A 17759-nucleotide genomic window follows, 5' to 3' on the forward strand; every position below is an offset into this window, starting at 1 on the left:
CTGCCAGATGAACCATCCAGTAGATCATTACGATACGTGGTGTAACAATCACGTTAGATAGGTGTTTAGTGTTCCAACTTGAATACTGCGGACTGGCAGGAATGATTCGAGTTTAGATTTCTTGTCTTCCAAGTGTTGAGGCTTGCAAAGGGAACTAATTTCCAATACGGTGTTGACTAGTGTTTTTGATACCAGGGCGCTCCATGACATCCACAGGAATGGTGCCTCGTGTATCAAAGGACTGCTATTGCTGTGAGGGCACACGCCACAGTGCGGCCCTTACATCTCGAACCCTTTGTAACGTAGAGAGACCATGGTTCTCCTGTTAGTTGTGCGTGTCATTTCCCAAAGTACCCGCTATCACCGGAGGACTTTGCCAAATCGAAGAGCTGGATGTAAGAAATTAGTTTGGGTGTGTGAGCCATCACGTAGTCGAACGGGACCTAGACAACACGTTCTGGGTGCACTGCATCCCTGTTGAACGTTGAACTCCAATCCGTGTATAGTAGCTGAAACCAGGGCGTAACGTATTGTCCAAAAGAGAGCGGAGGCGGGCAGCATTCAGCCATGGATGAACCAGCAAATGCGATCGAATGGGTTGGGGTGCTGGCCAGGACGGTCCAAGCGTGCGCAGGGGTCCTCGGAGTTGCAAGGACGACTGAGAACGAGCAGGGCGATGACGACGGCAGCGAGGGGGATAGTTGGCGGCAACCTAGACCACGGCGCAATCATGAGAACGGCTCAACATCACGACTGGCTACGAACCGTCATGAGTTTGGACGTATTGGACGTATTTTGAGAGAAGTTCAACTGGCCTTGTTGATGCATTTGAATCGTGAAATTTTGTTATCAAAGGAACATCAACCGTTCCTTCGATGTTCTGCTGATACTGAGATTCCATGGAACTGCCATGAGTGGCAGTTGTCGGAGCTTTCCATGGAGAAGTACGACCCAACAGTCTTTGGCTCCACTTCGGTTCTCCCGTCCTGCCTCTCAAAAATAATGTTGCACAGTGCACAGTCTTCTAGCCACCTATGCGATCTTGAGATCGAATGACAGATAGCGGCGCCACTTCACAGGGCATCTTATGTGGATGGCCGCCTCCGAAGCTCATTCACAGAGGAAAACTAGACCACTGGCTGCTACTTCTGTGTGGGTGAGGCTTACCATAGATTGTCAGAGCCACAGGACAAGAGAAGCAGCTTCCAGGTTCGGGATATTTCATTGCTACACTGTGTCATGTTGTGGGGAAAAGATCGAATTACGGATACTGCATGGAACTACTAGAACTTACCTTCTAATTACAACTCTGCCTCTCTTCGCAATGTCGTAGTTTTATCAAGCGTAGGATCGGTGGTCATATCATAACAGCCATCTCGAGCACGCCAAACGACCTTGCTCCATCCCTAGAACTCTCGACGTCCCCCGGAAGCTTCGGCAAGTTTGCAAAGTGGATAGCACTCATGCGTGCGTAGACTGGACATGGTAATTCCACCTTGGGATCGAAGGTATTCCCGGGTGTTCAGTGATGCTAGAAGCGAGCTGGTGATGGCAGTATTCATCGTTGTCGGCACTGCCTGCACAATAGACAAGCGGACCGTGAAACATGCACTCACCATGGCGGGGAGGGCTGTGTACAAGATGCGGTCAAACGGCTACGCAAGGGCAGATGTAGAGATGCAAAGGGCAATTACCAGAAAGAAGCCCAATACATTCGCGCACGGTGGGAAAACTGCCATGGACTCGTCCCCAGCGATTGTTCTGGCATCAACTCCGTCGTCTATGCTATTTCGATGGCGACGAAAGACGAGTGCGAGGCACGTCAGAAGGAGGACATGTTACTAGCATATGTACCTGTATTCCAAATGCTACTCTGTCGCTACAAGGAGCCATCTTCCTACTTTTGAACCCTATAAATGAGTGGCCGGTGGAGGGACGGGAGCGAAACCCAAGACAACCGAAGATAGAGTAAGGCTGTTGCACTGGTAGATAGTGCCGTGCTGAATATGAACGGCCACCCGTCTGCACGAGGGTGTTCAGGCTAAAATCAGAGCACCATGAAAACATTGGAGGAGATAGCATGGTGCCATGAGTTATTGGTTGTCGTGGAGGGTCAATCGACGTGTGTGCCGGGGTGATGACGATGATAATTGGAGGTGTTTCGCAAGCATCTCTTATTGCATGTTCATTCTGGTCAGGGTATGTACTCCGACAGCAGTGGGAGTTGTACTGCCTTTGACCCTGCAGCAAAAACCTCACCTGTGAGGAGAATGCCACAACGGTCACTGATGCGCTCCACCACCACAGGGTATCCCCCACTTGAGGGCGGGAGAAAAGATGGGACGATTGCCTTCAATTGTAGCATGCTCAGATCACTACCTTCAGGTCTGGCTACCAGCCTTCTATTTGCAAACGGGCTCTGACAATATTGCCTGGAAGGCTGGAACACCATGGATGAGTTTCGACCCAGGGGTGAACTTGGTTGAGTTGACGTTTCGTAAATTCTATCACCTCTCTATGGCCAGAGTGATGCCAAGCCATCACTTTTTAATGCCCATTTGGACTTGCGTCTCACAGTCACCCTCCCCGACACGATTCAGATCCAGCACCCTGTAACTGCTTGTCCAACATCGGAATTATGTAGCTTGCTCTTGGTCTCATGGCCTACAGAACTTGCAGATTTGGACGACGGCTCAAACAACGAGTTGTCGGTATAGTATGTTTCGTTTGCCATCCATGTCTCGGTTTTTTTCTGATGACGGCAAGTCCATCGTGAGGCCGAAGGTGTCGGTGCTCAGGAAAGGCAGTGCTGGGGAGTTAATCGAGCTTCCGTCATCCGTGTCTACCTCGTGAAATGCACTGCTCGAGGCAATGCGGGTTCCCCTGATCATATTAATGCAGCCGTCATCGTCGTCGTTTAAAGAAATACGGGATTGATCAGAAGGCTCTCGCTACGCCCCATCACTTCACTATCCACAGTCCACAGTGAGTTTATTGACGAGCTCCCCTTATACAAACTACCCAAACGAAATGGGTATCCCCGGCGGGTTTGGTGAGTTCCTTCACGACATAGCCAAGTGTGGTCTTGTGTGCTCATTTGTTCGTAATAGGATCTACTCTCATTGGGGGTTTGGTCTCTGCCATGTGTGTAGTGTGTTGCTTGCGTGGTTTTATCACGTTTTCCCTCTGAGTCTGACGTCCTTGTTCCATGTCAAGGTTATATGGCATAACGACTCTCCAGGGGAGTTTTGGATGGAATGTTTAGGCTCGTGCTCTACTTACTAGGTTATAAAGACTTATGTGTATTTCATGTACTACTCTGAGGATACCTCGACCGTGAAGTTCCTGGTCGCTGCCATATGGTGAGTTAACTGCACCCTGGGGCACCCGTACAATCTGCTCATGAGAGGCCAGGACTCTTGATACCCTACACGTCTCGTTCAGTGGGTATTTGGTATGTTCAAGTGAATGGATGGCTAATGGTTGATTAGTGTGTCATATGTTGTATTACTACCTGGTGAAGCAGACACGTCTACTTCCCGTAACTGTTGTACTCAATCACTGCAGATAATCAATTATGGGGTTCCGACGAGTTTGGAGTATATTATCTGGTTTGTATGATTTCCATTTTAAAGCTTCCACCTACTGATGGGAAATGGCAGGTCATCACCGGTACTACCATGCCTATCCAATTTACTACCAATCGCTGATTTAGAATGTTTTCTCCGCTTAGGTGGTAGTTCTGGTGAATGTGCGTTTCTTTCATTTCTAGAATCATTTAACAAGGTTAAGTAGCATTACAGTTGCTTGTGGTTTCCATAGTTCAATGGTAAGTGACTAACCATTCCACGCCGGTGCTTATAGTAGAGCGAATGCTACTAGCTTCTTCGCACATAAAATATATTACCGTATGTCGCATTCAGCTACCTGTCAAGACTTTGTTGATTGTTATTCAGTTTGTCGCCCTCAAGTGAAGTGGTTGGTGACAGCCCCAATTGTGAGTGTACACATTACTTGTGATGGCAGATATCGTCCAGTGACATGGTTGCGATAGCTACTATTAGTACTGGTTCACTTCGGTGAGTTTTATTCATTCCATCACCAATGAAGTATTCCCAATGATATGATTTTCAAAGGGTTTGGCATGGGTTTGTCCTGTTCCTTTCACCATGTCAGACCTATTCTAATCAACAAATAGGAATGGTGGTTATGATGTACTCCTATCCGTTTAACCGTTTCCTCCGGAATATTGATCTGTGATTAGGTTCATCGATGACACGATCAATGTCACACAGATTAGGGTAATTCATCTGACAGAGAAATCGGTGTACCAGCTCACGAGTTTCTATTCTTTAGTTTTCCATTGTAATACCCTTGGCGGCGACCCTCATACTTTCTGAGAGTCTGATTACGGTGTCACTCTGCATACTTTTGCGTGACAGTGGTTCTCGCTCTGCATTTTCAGGGTGAGTCCGGTCCGGCGTGTCAGTGGTCACTCCTTAAGAAAACCTTGTGTTAGAACGAAGCGTCTTTTGAACACGCTTATCATTTATGCTATTAACCGGGGTTTGCTGACTTTGTAAGTTTGATCCCTCCTTCGTTTGTAACTGTAACTTGGTTCTACCTTTTCGTGGTAGACTAGTCACCATTGTAGAGCTTACCATGGTGTGTACTACCCGTTGCAAGATGACTATGTTACCCTCTCACACTGCCTACCTACAGAGCATTGATCATCGAGATACATTGGCAATGGGATTGGACTTCATCATTGGAAAATGTCAGTCATCCGTGCCTTGCGAGCACTGAGAACACTCCATCTCACTATTGGTTAGTATACACGAACTCGCTTCTAGCATCGTTGAATACCCGACAATACCTGCAATCTCGGGTTTTGGGTTCTGGGCCAAACGAACGCATTAATGCTGTCCACTTGGTGAAGCTGCCGAAACTTTCAGAAGAAAGAGAACATCACGTGCATGCATGATACTCCTCTTGCCTCGCAGTAAGGCTCACGGAGGGTCATTGTTTACGGTACAACCTCCCTAGTGTAACCTAATGCTGTGTATACTCCATCCCTGAAATCGGCGCTCTCCAATCTATCCATGACGGCGTGTCATTCGCATGGATCAATATCAATAAAATATAGGATTGACACAGTCCATTATCACCTCACCATATCAAAGGACTACTCTGATGCCACAAAATTAAGGTGCAGTCTCTACATCCGTAGGGCTCGCAAGGTAGAGAGATCATGGTTGTCCGCTGAATGCCACATGCTTCATTTCCCGAGGTACCTATGTCGCCTGAGGACCGTAGCAAATGGAATAGGTGGACACAGAAGGTGTAAAAACTGGTTTGCGTAAGTGAGCCGATTAGCCACCACAAAGCTCAGCGGGACCTTCGAGCTCCCGTCCATGAGTACTAGTTATAACTGGAGCGTGATCTGTCGTCCGAAAGACATCAGAGGATGACAGCATGGTACCATAGATACGACCAATTGGTTTGATCCGACAGTCAGCTAGTTGTCTCTGGTGTTGAATTAAGGACGCGCAGGGCAATGGCAGTGGGAGCGAGGAGAGTCCAACGGCGTTCTGGATGATGTGATGAAGCCCATTCGAATTCAGGACTGGCCACAAGTAGTCACTCTGGACGCATTCTGAGAGCTGTCGTCACTGGCGTTGGCCTTGCTGATCATCGCATTTGACGTAAGGGAGTCCCTCGCCAAAGGAATACCGACCTTAGTCTTTTGTTTCCTTCCCGCTTCAGCGCATCAGCTCTAGGTTTCAAAATAGGAGGTTAGTGTTGCAACCAGTGGAAGTCACTACGCTCACCACCTGATCGTCTCACGTCGAACGGAGATCAAACGAAAAACCAATATCCGCATCGAACTGTCTTACTAGCAGTGATGCGGCCCCAGTGCTCAACGCATGCCTCCCCTCTTGTGTCCCCGCTTTGCGTTATCGCTAGCAACCGGGATGCAGTGTGTGAAAAGAAAACCTGTTGCGGAGCTGGGGGAAAGTTGTATTTGGCGGTTGAATAATTTTCAAAGGTTGGAGCTTTAGTTAAAGTGTGCTTGATAGGTTGTTGTCAGTGTGAGTGCTTGTCATGGGTATAATGTGGCATAGGATGGTGAGCACTTGCCAAGTTACAACACCACGAACGAATACTTGAATTGACATTTCCCCAACCACTCGCTACCTCCCAATGTTCAGAGGCCGGCATCCAACGATTTCCTGTTCGTGGACAGGTTTGGAGTTCATTGTTTGTAAGACTTGTACTATTTCTGTCATCTTACACACTAAGCTGCGCCCCACCCAATCACAAGATTACATCTAGTGTTTCAAGATCTTTCAAAGCTGCACGAGGACGGTCCAAGTGCTCGGATCATACTATGTAATGCGGCCTTCGCATAAAGATAGGGCAGGACTGCTCCCTTATCAGCGCTTCAGTAATCACTCCTCGATCACCACATTTCGCAACGAATTCATCAACAAGTTTCCCTTATTTAGGACACCCAAACGACATGGGCATTCCAGGCGGGTTCGGTGAAGACCTTCAATGCAAGAGTAGCTGGCCACAATCTTGACCGCTCATGTATTTGCATAGGTTCTGCCCTCATCGGAGGTTTGGTCTCCGCCATGTATGTGTGGCTTTGCTTGACCTCCTCACATATCCTCCTCTCATCACCTTACTTCCTGTCAAGGTTATATGGCATAGCAACTCTCCAGGTACGTTTTAAACCTAATGTTCAGCCTAGTGCCCGACTCACTGACTATATAGACTTACGTGTATTACATGCAATACCCCGAGGACGCCTCGGCCACAAAGCTCCTGGTTGCTGCCATATGGTGAGTTACGCCAACTTGGGACGCCAGTCAGATCTGCTCATGTGAAGTCAGGATTCTTGATACCCTACATGTTTTGTTCAGTACGTACTTGGTGTGCAAGTGAACGCATGGCTAACGGTCGATCAGTGTGTCATATGTTGTATTACTATTTGGTGAAACCATCCCACTTGGTCCTCGTAGTTGTCATTCTCAAATTCGGCAGATAACTAACTACGGCATTCCGGCGAGTTTGGGATATATTGTTTGGTTCGTATACTTCTCTGTCTTAATTGAGATTGCTTGCCATTGATGAGATGTGGCAGGTCATTTCAAGTATGCATACCCAAATTTTTACCCGGGAGCCGCCGCTGACATGAACACCTAGGCATCGGTTCTGGTGCATGTGCGTTCCCCTCATCTCAAAACTGTCTATGACAAGATTTAGCAGTATTACAGGTACTTGTGGTTGCTGTAGTACAATGGTAAGTTACTGTCTATTATGGCTTGACGTTTTTAAGCTAGATGCTACCAGCTTCTTCGTCCATCAAATATATTACCGTAGGTCGTATTAACCTGCCTCTCGGGACTTTTCTGACAGCGTCCAGTTTGTCGCCCTCACGTGAAGTGGTGGGTGACCGCCCCAGTTGTGAGTACATTGTCGTGGCAATCATATCATGCAATGACGGAGCTGTGACAGATGCTATTAATACTGGGTCAGATTGGTACGTTCTTTATTGAGTTTAGGAAGCATTTATAATGGTATTTCAACAGGGTTTGGCATGGGTTTGTCTTTTTTTGTCGCGAGAGGTCTATTCTAACCAAGAGGCAGCGGCAGTTGTTCTGGAGTACTTGACTTGTCCAACTATGCTCACAGAAATGCTGATCCTTGTGTATAGGTTCGTCATTCACAAGACCAGCGCCCTTACACAGATCTCGGTAATTCCATTAGGAGAGAAATTGGTGCATCGGCTGACTTCTTCCTAGCTTTACGTTCTAACCCCGGCTTTTGCCATCATCGTACTAACTGAGGTCCTGATTACCGTGTCACTTTGTGTACTCTTCTACAGCAGTCGCTCTGACTCTGCATTTCCAAGGTAACTCCGGTCCACTTCAGTGGTTCATTTCTAATGACGTCTGCTTTAGCACAAAGCGCCTCTTGAATACACTTATCATCTACGCTGTTAACCGGTGTGTGCTGACATTGTAAGTTCCATCTCTCCTCTGTTTGTAGCTGTGGCCTGATTCAGGCTTTTCATCGTAGACTAGTCGCCATTGGAGAGCTCGCCGTGGTGCGTGTGCCATACTGCGAGATGACTATGTCACTCTCACGCCTCCTTCAGGCCTTCGAGCACCAAGATGCATGGATAATGGCATTAGACCTCGTTGCTCAAGGGTGTCAGTCTTCCATGCTTTGCGCGCAATGGACATAACACTCCAGCTGACTATTGAATAGTATATCCCAACTCACTTCTAGCATCACTGAACACTCGACAATACCTTCGATCCCAGGTTTCCGGTACCCTGTCAGATCTACGCATCAGTACTGTGCGCTTCGCGAATCCGCCGAGGCTTCCTGAGCATGAAGAGACTACGGGGGATAGCGCAAGGCTATTTGGCATACACGAAGGGCCTGTCATCGAGGTTACCATCAACCCGGCACACGGAAAGACTATGGTGTTGCGAAGAGAGGGAGAGGTGTAATTCTCTCTGGCGCTAGAATGCGCACTTTCTATCCAATTCGCGACGTGTCGTTCGCGTCGATCAGCATCGACATAAAGGACGGCCCACAATACATATGTAGGCAAGGACTGGCCGTCACACTTGGTGTCGCGAGGAACTGGTTCAGGCGTGATCTCCTACACTGTCTTCGTCCGCACCTAATGGCAGTAGGATAGATAACAGAAAAGGACTCAACAAAACATCTCTGCCACATAGGTGAACCATCTGGTGGATCGTTACGATGCTTAGTACAACAACCATGCTAGATAGATGTTTAGATGTTCCAACTTGAATACCGCAGATTGATAGGAATAATTCGAGTTCACATATCTTGTCCAAGCGTCTCTACTGATATTGGCAGCATATTTTGGGCGCCAATCGCAGACGGTGACTTCCGAAGTAACTCGTGTAGCTCAGAAAAATAGCTGATTTTATCGGAGAACTGGAGTTCAGATATGAGTCGCAGGGTCTAGACAGAACAAACCTTACTCACTTGGTATTTCACGACTCTCCCAGAGGTGCTGGGGACCACGAAAAAGAATGTCTCACTTGCCAGCCTCCCTGAACGCACGTGAGAGCACTGGTAATTCTGAAAAACGGGCAAAGGCTTACCGGCCTCGGCTGGATAGACGAGCTTGTACGGCTGCAACCCCAAGCGGTCCTTTTCTTGTTTACTTCCGTTCCCGCTGCCCTTTCCATTTTTTCTGGCCTTGCGTTCCCTATCTCCCCCACCTTGGGATTCGGAGGAACACGAACCGGAAGATAGCTGCAATTGACCCAGGGCTTTCCTGATTACTGTCCATATCCTCATCCCCACGAAACAGACGAAACGCGGCCTGTAGCGGGAGATCTTTCTAAGGAAGACTGGAATTGCAGCCTTCATTTCTGACATCGAGAGCTCCGCTGCCTAAGCAAATAGGTCATCAAGTATATATGCAGAGCTCTACCGGGTGCAGCAGATACCTCTGCAGACGGCCTATCCACAATATTGGTCTGCGATACCATGTTCGTGAGCGACAGAAAGGAAAAATTACGGTGGAGGGGCATAAATACCAGACCAAGATTGTACCTTTCAGGCAATGAATAGTCCTCGGATGGAGGCAACAAGGTCGAGGTCAATCCTGATGGCAAATTATATAGTCAGTCGCATTGTCTACGTTCTGAGTGGACGACGCCGGAAGTAGGAATCACCTGAATGATACAAGCAGCGCCAGAAGTGGTTCGTCGGATTTGCGAAATGATGACCTGTCTCGGCAGACATGTAACCCGGGCTACCCACTTCAGCATCGAAAAGACACAGATAACAAGGTAGTGGCCCACTTTATACCACAAAAAACGACTGGGAATGAGAAAACAAGATGTCGTGTTATACGTTCTTTCTAAGAAATCGTCATACGTACCGTCGAGATTTTCTTGTAGATAATCTTGAAGGAGATGGAGATGAGCGTATACCTCCGGATCCGCATACCCTCGCTTTGGTTTCTTGTTCGTGCGCCTGGGCTTTGGGGATACCGCTGCTATCGAGTCACCCTCTTGTGTTTTATTATCTTCCGGTTTTCTTTTACGCTTTCTCGTTGACGCAGGGATGTCGTCATCGAGGCATTCGGGTATCTCAGAGAGGGACTGGGATACCCCGGCTTCGGTATTGTCATGGGTTGCCCGTGTCTTTTGCGGACGGAGTACACGCCTAGTTACTGACACTTCTCGTTCCGAGTCAGGACAGAACCGAAAATCGGCAATGCCATGTTTGAAACTCATTTCCGATCAAAGTGTGAGCTCGCAGATACCATTTCACGGGCTCCCCCTGGGCGCTGGAAGTGATCGGGGCGGTCGCTTACATAAGCAACGGGTTTAGCCAAACTTTTCTTTTCCTCTGCAAGTCGACGAGTCTCTGATGCCGCTCCCCTACGACCTCTGCGCGCGTCTCCCAAATGCGTTCCGCGCGCGACACCGCTTCGTAGCCGTCGACCATTCCACGCAGAATCTCGGAATCCTTTCCATCCTATTTCGTGCCGGTTTTCTCAGTAACATCACTCGTGGGACCATCTCAGCCCCTTCACCATCCGATTTCGAACGCGTCGGCGAAGCACAGCGGCGGATATGGGCAGAACTCAAATACCGTGACGACAGACCTGTTCTCTCACATATGAGCCTCATTAGCATGCCTAGCCGGCGCGTCTTCATGGACCTTGGCGAAATAAGAAGGATATGTAGTGGTCGGAGAGCGCAGACGATAAAACCTTTGGGAATGGGAGAGATTGCGGTGGTTCGGACGAAGAAGAAGGAACATGAGTGGCTGGAGGCTAAGGAGGCGTTGCTGTTGGGCATTCCCGGAGAAGTGGTTTGCAGGGCACGGTGAATATTGCCGCTGTACGGTCAGTGTTCACTGTCATGTGGTTCACAATACTATTCCTCACTTTTATCCCAGCCTATTCTTTCACACTTATTCATATATCATACATATTATCCGCTTCCCGTTCGGCAATGAACGGAGCAACTATACACCACAGACATGCCACAGGAATACCTGCGTACGCTTGCAGCAACACTGCTCAGCGCGACACTCCTCTACATATCAAGAGTACGAAGCAGCCAGTACATTGCATAAGGGTGTGGACCAAGCGAGCGCAGATATCCTTGACATACATATATATGTAGCAATTCTCCTGGAATGAACCGTATAGAAGCATCAAAGGAACCAACTGCGTATAGCTGTCCGGCAATGACCGACTCGACCTAATCATGGGAAGTATAGTGTTGCCACAAATCGTCGACGAATTGGTTGTTGTGCTACGTGAGAAGGTGATTGAGTAACTCTTAAAGACGACGAGGGAGACACGTACATAGATCAGGGACAGTACTTCGCTCACAAAATCCTTCCTTGACAAATTCTTCAGGCGATTGGCATGTTGGGAAGTAGAGAGTGTGGACAGAAGTGCAGTGCGCACGCCATCTACATCGGCATTGGTAGAGTTAGTCGCCCCAGAGGTCGCTGGTGTCGCCGGAATAGCAGGGGTAGATGACTTCGCCACTACTGGTTTCTCCTGGATCTCGCGGGGCTGGCGGGGATATTTCGCGTTTCCGTTAACAGGAGCCGGCGGATTACAGGACACTGCTGATGGGGAGGCGATGGGCACAGGAGCAGGCACGTCCCAGCTATTCTCAATTTCCTCCCTCTCCTTCTGTTTATCCTTCTTGCTCTTCTTCTGTTTCTTGCTCTTGCAACGTTTTTCGAACGCATTCGGGTCACTCAACGCACTGGTGTCCGCAAAGTCAAGCTCAACTATGTCCGAGTCTGTCTCGACAAGTGGTGCACGAGGGTAAGGCCAGAGATCTGAGTCTGTCTCAAAGGGGATGAGAGGGCGAACTCTCGGGGGGTTGGTGGAGGAGGCACTCTTAGTGTTTGTAACGTCGTTACTGCCAAGAACATTTCCATGTGTAGAATGTGCAGTTGAAGAAACATCATTGATCGCGGGCGGTTGTACCGCCGGCTTCGTAGCTGGGACCTGCAGGTGAGGACTCGAGGATGTGTGCGATGGCTGAGCACGTTGTTGTTGATGTTGGCTAGTATACGCTGCAGCGGTGAGAATGTTGGTAACTTGATCTATGTCTGAATCAAATCCGCGTAAAGAAGCACGAGGTGTGACATCCCCTAGGACACGCTGTTTGGTGGACCATTCGACGTGGTCAGGGGGCACGGCGAGCTGCGGAACACTGAAAGACAAGGAACCGGGTTCAGATGCACCGTCATCGCTCGCTTCGTTATCCCCTTCGTACCGGACGGATGAAGCGCGTGAAGGTGGTAGGCCAAGGAGGGTGGAAATGACTTCCTGATTAAGTACTTGTGGAAGTGCAGAGGTGGTGGGTTTGGGGGAGAGGATATGGTGATCTTGAGAGTACGCAGTGGGAGTATGAGCATTAGCAACGACGTTGTGCGACGTAGAGGACGCAGCAAAATCAGAGGAGTGGGAGTTTTCGTCTCGAGATGGGGCACGATAAGGGGGAGGAGTGGCAGATGCGAAAATGGTGTTCAAGAGTTCAAGTCCACGTGTGGGCACTGCGGTGGTAGAGGGCCCAGGGGATACAACTGTACGCGAAGGATCGCGCACATTTGCAAGGAGACTTGCGGCTGTGGTCTCTGAAGCCCCGTAATTCGGGACTTGGACCTGAGGAAAGGGTTGAGACTGGGAGAGGCCGTTGGTGGACACGCTGCCCCCAAGCTTAGCGAAGAGTTTGTCGAGTTCAGAGACGCTGCGGGCAGAGGCTGGGGTGACGGTTGATTGACCACCTCGAACGTCATCTTCTCCTGACTCCGAGATGCTATGAATACTGCTTGCGTTGGACGCACTGGACGCCGAGCGCGTATGTGCCCGTTCTGCGACTATTGAATCCGAGGAAGTTGAAAGGGGACAAGTAAACTTACCACTCGCTCTAGATAGTGAGCGGAAATTCGGAGGGGGCGGACGGTCAGGGCCATACCTGTACTCGTCCGGATAAGGTAGGTTTTTCTTGATATAACTGTGCAATCTGTGGGGCCAAACCATAATTAACCTGCAATCCGATGCCTTAATATTCTGCAGCCACTCACCTGAGCATAACCTCCGTCATGCTCTCTCGAGTGTCGGTCGCCAAACACCACAAACCGACCGTCTGGGATCGACCTTTGTCCTCATCATGAAGCTTTTCCAGGTCGGTTAATGCAAACCCTGACGCAAACTTCATTGCGGGTCCGTCTTGCGCAGACGGAGGGAGTTTTTCCCGCGCATCTGTTATTCTGCGAGCAGTGAAGTCAGGGTAATGACGCAACATGAGGTAGTTTCCATGAGCGCCGACACCGTCCTCAGGGTATAATCGTTGGTTGTAGTCGTCCATGCCAACACGGTTCATGATATAGAACCCGTATGGCGGATAAGTATCGCTGTATGCATGGTTGAGAACATGGAAACATTCATGCCAAGGGAGCACATACCGTTCATACAAAAACATGCTCCCTTCGTACCCCTGCTTCTCCCACTTGTCCCCGTTATGATGATACACACAGACATGACTAAATTGATCAAATATAGATACAATGGAGGGGTCCCTTCGGCGGACGACTTTCAAGTTGGCATTGTACCGGGAGGCCGGGGACATACCCAGATGTTGGTGAGATTGAGGTGGATCGGGTTGGGGCGGGTCCGGAGGCTGTCTTGAGCGGCTGTTGGGAGCGTTGTGGTTCGACACAGATGAGTTCGAGCGGGCACGGCGTGGAGGACCCATTGTGAATTGTGGTATGCGGTATGTACAGGGTAAAGACGAGAAACACAAAGCAGCAGCAACTCCGTGGAGGGGACAGGACCTCATACCCGCAACCCCTCGTGGGAGGGTCGATACAGCATCAATGATGTGATCAGTTCTAGTCGCCATTGCAAGGAGTATATATTAGTATGTTTATCTAGATGACCTTGATGATGGCATCCCCAACGACACAGATGGAACCTTTTCCGCTAGGAATTCTTGTACTGCCTCTCTTTTGGCATTCTGCAGAGTCCTCATCCACTTCAAATCTCTCTCGACCTTCCTCTCTCGCGCGCGCTGACGACGTCTGTTCAGGTGACTCCAGTCCTCTCCGACGCCCACCGCTGCTGGTGGGAGGTCAGCTATCTCAGCAGGTAGAGCTTCTACTTTATTTCCCGTGGCAGCTTGTTGTTGAGGCTGCGCGGATTTCTTGCGATCTTTGGCCCTCCATAGCCAAACGTCGGCGGTCCGAGAATGTTTGGTTTCGACTTTAGTATGAAACTTCTCTATCTCCTTGTCACTCGCCAAACTAGGGAGAACTATTTTCTTCAAGTACCTGTAAAATGAACTTTAGTCACACGAGAAACAGAAAATCGAAGGGAAGCCTTGCCTGACAGAGCGTATTTGGCTCCCCGCACAAGGTGGCTTCACGCCCCGACACTTCGTGAAAGGGTGCGGGGGTCTAGTACCCGTAGCTGTCACCTGCGACGACGAAGGTTGTGCTGCAGTGTTACCATTGACCAGTCGAAATATGTCTTGGGTCGACAGCGGTGGATTGGCTTTGATGACATCCAGCGCGATTTTGCGAGCCTTTGGCAAGCAATATCGAGGCCATTCGTGAAGGCGAGAAATAATGCCCGTTGACATCCTGGCTCGACGCGACGAGAGGGAACGGAGCAAGTGTCAGACAAACGACCCCCTGGTTGGGGGTCGACTAACGTGGGCCCTAAAATTGGTGACCTCAATCCGTCTGTACCATTATACTACATTACACGGATACTTCAGATGGAAGGGAAAGAGGAAGTTCATTTTCATGGTGGGCGTTCGCACTGTTATACCTGCTCTAAAGGCAAGGTGAATGTGTCTTCAGAAGCTCCTTGACCAACATCGAATAATAGTCCCCGATATCACGTCCACAACGTCTTGGTATGTACTAGTCAGATGAGCACGGCACACACCCTGTCTTCTGATCTCAGTGACGGGAGCCTCTCGAGCTAAGGCCGATGTTGACGTGGCTTCAGCTCCGGGAATAGAAAGGTACCTCGAGGCATATCATCGGCGCCATATTCTCGCAGGACGGACTCGGACACCTTCGGATAGCAGAAATGACGTGGTAGGTAAGGGTTGGGTCATGCCATGAAAGGAGTTTCCGCAGGCACAAGTACTCCTTGGGGTAATGCAGGCACGAGACTATGTTTAGGACTTGCGGATTCCAGAAAAGATTCTCAACATTTCAGCTCTCGTTCCGGAGGGCACACTCCTCCGTTGTTCCGTTTTTATGTACCTCCACCAAGAACTTCCCCGCAAAAGTGCTGCTGTGCGAACCCCACACGAGAACAATATCAGACGTCGCTCTGAGAGCATCAGACAAGTCATGTCATGCCCTGCCCTGATTGCCACGTCAGAAGTCTGGACGGTTGTTTTTGTCGGGTTTTGAGTTACGCCAGTCCCGTGGTGCTTCCCTGGGCAAGCGTAAAATTGCAATCGGTATGTACATATGCAGCGAAGCGGAAAACCCATGCCGCCGACTTGTTGGCTCAGTTTTACATTGGCCATTGGCGTGACTGCAACCGATCTCGTGCGAAACCGAGATAGCTCAGCAACATCGCAGCAACTCTTTCCTCGGTAACTAGGTCATGATAACTTATGCATCTCACGTTGCTGGCGTCCTTATCACCAAATTACCCCTATGCATATGTAGTGCTGGTACCGTGGGCAACCAAAGCAATGGTCATTCATCAGCTACGGTGTGGAATTGTACATGGGTACAGGGTACGTGTGTGTGATATCACACAGCAAATCGGTTGGTTGGTTCCTATCCTTCGGTGCGGTTCCGGGCAAATAGTTTTTATCAGGCCTTCTTACTACCTCTCCAAGTTCCAATACCGCCCATGCCGAAGGAGCCGAAAGCTCCACCGCTGAGGGGCGTTACAGACTCGCCCGTGTTCGAAGGACCCCTAGTACTGCCAGCAGCAAATGTAGAACGGAATGCTGTAGATGGGAGCCCCTGGATCGAGATGAATTTGTTGGGCGGTGGTCGATCGTCTGTATTGTACTGCGTCAAAGGGGGCACTGGTAAGATGCAATGCTCCGCGGATATGAAATTTTCAAACCTGGAATTCAAGACCAATGCCGTCTGCCTCAGAAACCTCAAGCAACTTGACAAGCTTCTTTCCGATCCCATTTAGACGTTCTACATCGTCTTTACTCCGGGTCCAGACCTGGATGCGGTCGACCTTGCTCCGAAGGCTCACGACCGCTCCGCATATATCGTCACCCTCTTCCACCTCCTGGCCAATAAGGGCCATCGCAAGCCATGACCAACACCTGTCCAGCAGTGCTGGATTATTTTTCATAGTCAAAACCCATTTCCCGCCATTTGCATTTGCGGGGTCTTCCCACATAGGCTTGATACCAGACTTGAAAATGTGGTAGTTGGAGTTGCGCTCGAGCTTGGAGGGAGGTTTGAGCCAATTGAGATAGCGACAGAACGATTCCACCGTATCAAATTCTCCGACGATAGTAAGACCAGCCTCGTAATCCCCCGACTCAGGAGCTGCAGAGAAAAGCGCCGCATCTTCGCCCCCGGTTCTGGGAACGGCAGGAGTAAAGGGGACCTTGGTAGGTTTGGTATCATGATAGATGGTCCTACATAGCATCCACGTTGCACGCTAATTACGTGACGGATGAGTCAACGGGATGAGCACGTACCATGGGTACTGAAGAGGATGTTCCGGTGCCTTCATTACAGCCCCCGGTGTTTTCGGATCCTCGATCATCCTCGGCTCAGGAGGACATGCCGTCCCGTCGACGCTGAGCGTCCTTGTCTTTGCCAAACGTGCGGTGATGTCGTTGAGGGAAGGAACGTTCTTGTACCCCTTGATCCTCTTCTCTGCCTTGGTATTTTGGGCTGTTTCCTGATTCAGCTGCTCGAGCTTATCCTCTGTGAGCGGATCTGTTTCAAGGGGAACATCCTCTGGGATAGATATCGTGGTGGACTTGGGTGTTGCGGAGGATGTGCTAGTCATTGCAGGAGACCCTGAACGGGTGGATGGCGCGTTGACAGCGATGGAATCATTAGTAGTGTTCGTCGATAGGGACGACTGAGAACCAGTGCGCAAGAGGGAGGCGGCGAGACGTGGGCGGGCAGGAGAAGAGGACGGGGTGGAGGGTGTGGGGGAGATGCGGGCAGCGAGCTGATTGAGCGACGGAGGCCTCAGATTGGCTGGCGTGCGATCCGACCCAGCCTTGGGGGCATGGATGGAAGCTTGCAGCGATTGTGAGCCTGACATGAAGATCGGCACTAGTGACGATGGTGGACGGTATGTCGTCGACGGCAGTGGAGCGCCTCACCCGTACTTGGACATGTCATTATCAAAACACGTCCAACTAATGTCATCAGAGTCACAGTAACTACAATTCTGCCTCGTTGCTCTTGTTTCGCTCACGAATGTCCTCTTCGCTGATTGATCGATAAAGTTCAAATCAGGGGAGCGGCACGAGTGGGTAGTGTGTCCTGCTGGCCGTCAGGGTAATCAGGGTCCGAGAGCGTCATGCGCTGCCTGTATCGCGCACTCGTACGAGCTGTGTATTGACTGACACCGCCTGCTGAGCAATCTGATGGCTAATACTCCCGTCTGTCGGCCATCAGCATCACCTCATCTCATATGTATGTGCCACTTTGAGTGTACAATTTTTATTTTCTAATATGCTCGC

General features: G+C 49.8%; 8 protein-coding genes across 8 annotated transcripts; 4 read left to right on the forward strand and 4 right to left on the reverse strand.

Moving 5' to 3' along the window:
- Window positions 1-567: 567 nt before the first annotated feature.
- Window positions 568-1907, forward strand: F5J12DRAFT_782772 (uncharacterized protein; the record flags this gene model as incomplete). The annotated part of the gene is made up of 4 exons (XM_051742757.1): window positions 568-790; window positions 1060-1156; window positions 1334-1467; window positions 1594-1907. The coding sequence occupies 4 exons, from the start codon at window positions 568-570 to the stop codon at window positions 1905-1907; spliced, it is 768 nt and encodes a 255-aa protein (XP_051599842.1).
- A 150-nt stretch (window positions 1908-2057) lies between these two features.
- Window positions 2058-4984, forward strand: F5J12DRAFT_782773 (uncharacterized protein; the record flags this gene model as incomplete). Its single annotated transcript, XM_051742758.1, has 19 exons — window positions 2058-2122; window positions 2157-2199; window positions 2386-2497; window positions 2578-2716; window positions 2902-2985; window positions 3111-3144; window positions 3286-3362; window positions 3445-3454; window positions 3734-3751; window positions 3804-3829; window positions 3865-3908; window positions 3957-3997; window positions 4027-4079; window positions 4265-4301; window positions 4357-4466; window positions 4520-4579; window positions 4638-4665; window positions 4723-4777; window positions 4854-4984. The coding sequence occupies 19 exons, from the start codon at window positions 2058-2060 to the stop codon at window positions 4982-4984; spliced, it is 1167 nt and encodes a 388-aa protein (XP_051599843.1).
- A 1539-nt stretch (window positions 4985-6523) lies between these two features.
- F5J12DRAFT_782774 (uncharacterized protein) lies at window positions 6524-8528 on the forward strand (the record flags this gene model as incomplete). The annotated part of the gene is made up of 17 exons (XM_051742759.1): window positions 6524-6566; window positions 6607-6640; window positions 6704-6728; window positions 6781-6848; window positions 7029-7094; window positions 7151-7160; window positions 7213-7230; window positions 7284-7309; window positions 7433-7473; window positions 7525-7549; window positions 7599-7610; window positions 7724-7787; window positions 7812-7921; window positions 7971-8015; window positions 8059-8116; window positions 8168-8222; window positions 8302-8528. 17 exons carry the CDS (start codon window positions 6524-6526, stop codon window positions 8526-8528), a joined length of 927 nt encoding a protein of 308 aa, XP_051599844.1.
- Window positions 8529-8672: 144 nt separating this feature from the next.
- Window positions 8673-10335, reverse strand: F5J12DRAFT_94282 (uracil-DNA glycosylase-like protein). The gene is made up of 7 exons (XM_051749705.1): window positions 9947-10335; window positions 9867-9885; window positions 9738-9817; window positions 9510-9667; window positions 9159-9453; window positions 9040-9107; window positions 8673-8988 (listed from the first exon to the last, which is right to left on the reverse strand). The coding sequence occupies exons 1-7, from the start codon at window positions 10302-10304 to the stop codon at window positions 8869-8871; spliced, it is 1098 nt and encodes a 365-aa protein (XP_051599845.1). The 5' UTR covers window positions 10305-10335; the 3' UTR covers window positions 8673-8868.
- A 66-nt stretch (window positions 10336-10401) lies between these two features.
- Window positions 10402-11028, forward strand: F5J12DRAFT_94577 (ribosomal protein S8). Its single transcript, XM_051749740.1, has 2 exons — window positions 10402-10921; window positions 10975-11028. Exon 1 carries the CDS (start codon window positions 10441-10443, stop codon window positions 10903-10905), a length of 465 nt encoding a protein of 154 aa, XP_051599846.1. The 5' UTR covers window positions 10402-10440; the 3' UTR covers window positions 10906-10921; window positions 10975-11028.
- Window positions 11029-11282: 254 nt separating this feature from the next.
- F5J12DRAFT_892676 (uncharacterized protein) lies at window positions 11283-13805 on the reverse strand (the record flags this gene model as incomplete). Its single annotated transcript, XM_051747594.1, has 5 exons — window positions 11283-11336; window positions 11390-12921; window positions 12970-13073; window positions 13135-13464; window positions 13516-13805. The coding sequence occupies 5 exons, from the start codon at window positions 13803-13805 to the stop codon at window positions 11283-11285; spliced, it is 2310 nt and encodes a 769-aa protein (XP_051599847.1).
- Window positions 13806-13976: 171 nt separating this feature from the next.
- On the reverse strand, window positions 13977-14690 carry F5J12DRAFT_720807 (uncharacterized protein; the record flags this gene model as incomplete). The annotated part of the gene is made up of 2 exons (XM_051741261.1): window positions 13977-14379; window positions 14404-14690. The coding sequence occupies 2 exons, from the start codon at window positions 14688-14690 to the stop codon at window positions 13977-13979; spliced, it is 690 nt and encodes a 229-aa protein (XP_051599848.1).
- A 1204-nt stretch (window positions 14691-15894) lies between these two features.
- F5J12DRAFT_782776 (translation initiation factor eIF 4e-like domain-containing protein) lies at window positions 15895-17335 on the reverse strand (the record flags this gene model as incomplete). The annotated part of the gene is made up of 3 exons (XM_051742760.1): window positions 15895-16098; window positions 16157-16691; window positions 16755-17335. 3 exons carry the CDS (start codon window positions 17333-17335, stop codon window positions 15895-15897), a joined length of 1320 nt encoding a protein of 439 aa, XP_051599849.1.
- Window positions 17336-17759: the final 424 nt, after the last annotated feature.

Source organism: Pisolithus orientalis, assembly GCF_024613125.1.
Source record: "Pisolithus orientalis strain OTSU chromosome Unknown F5J12scaffold_14, whole genome shotgun sequence".
Lineage (NCBI taxonomy): Eukaryota > Fungi > Basidiomycota > Agaricomycetes > Boletales > Pisolithaceae > Pisolithus > Pisolithus orientalis.

Excerpts from the sequence above, each read along its gene's own strand:
- F5J12DRAFT_94577 (XM_051749740.1), top strand. The coding sequence starts at position 10,441 with ATGCCGCTCCCCTACGACCTCTGCGCGCGTCTCCCAAATGCGTTCCGC.
- F5J12DRAFT_94282 (XM_051749705.1), bottom strand. The coding sequence starts at position 10,304 with ATGAGTTTCAAACATGGCATTGCCGATTTTCGGTTCTGTCCTGACTCG. Across the intron at positions 9,668-9,737 it reads GCGCTGCTTGTATCATTCAG|GATTGACCTCGACCTTGTTG; the intron begins GTGATTCCTACT and ends ATTTGCCATCAG. Across the intron at positions 9,454-9,509 it reads TGGATAGGCCGTCTGCAGAG|GCAGCGGAGCTCTCGATGTC; the intron begins GTATCTGCTGCA and ends CTATTTGCTTAG.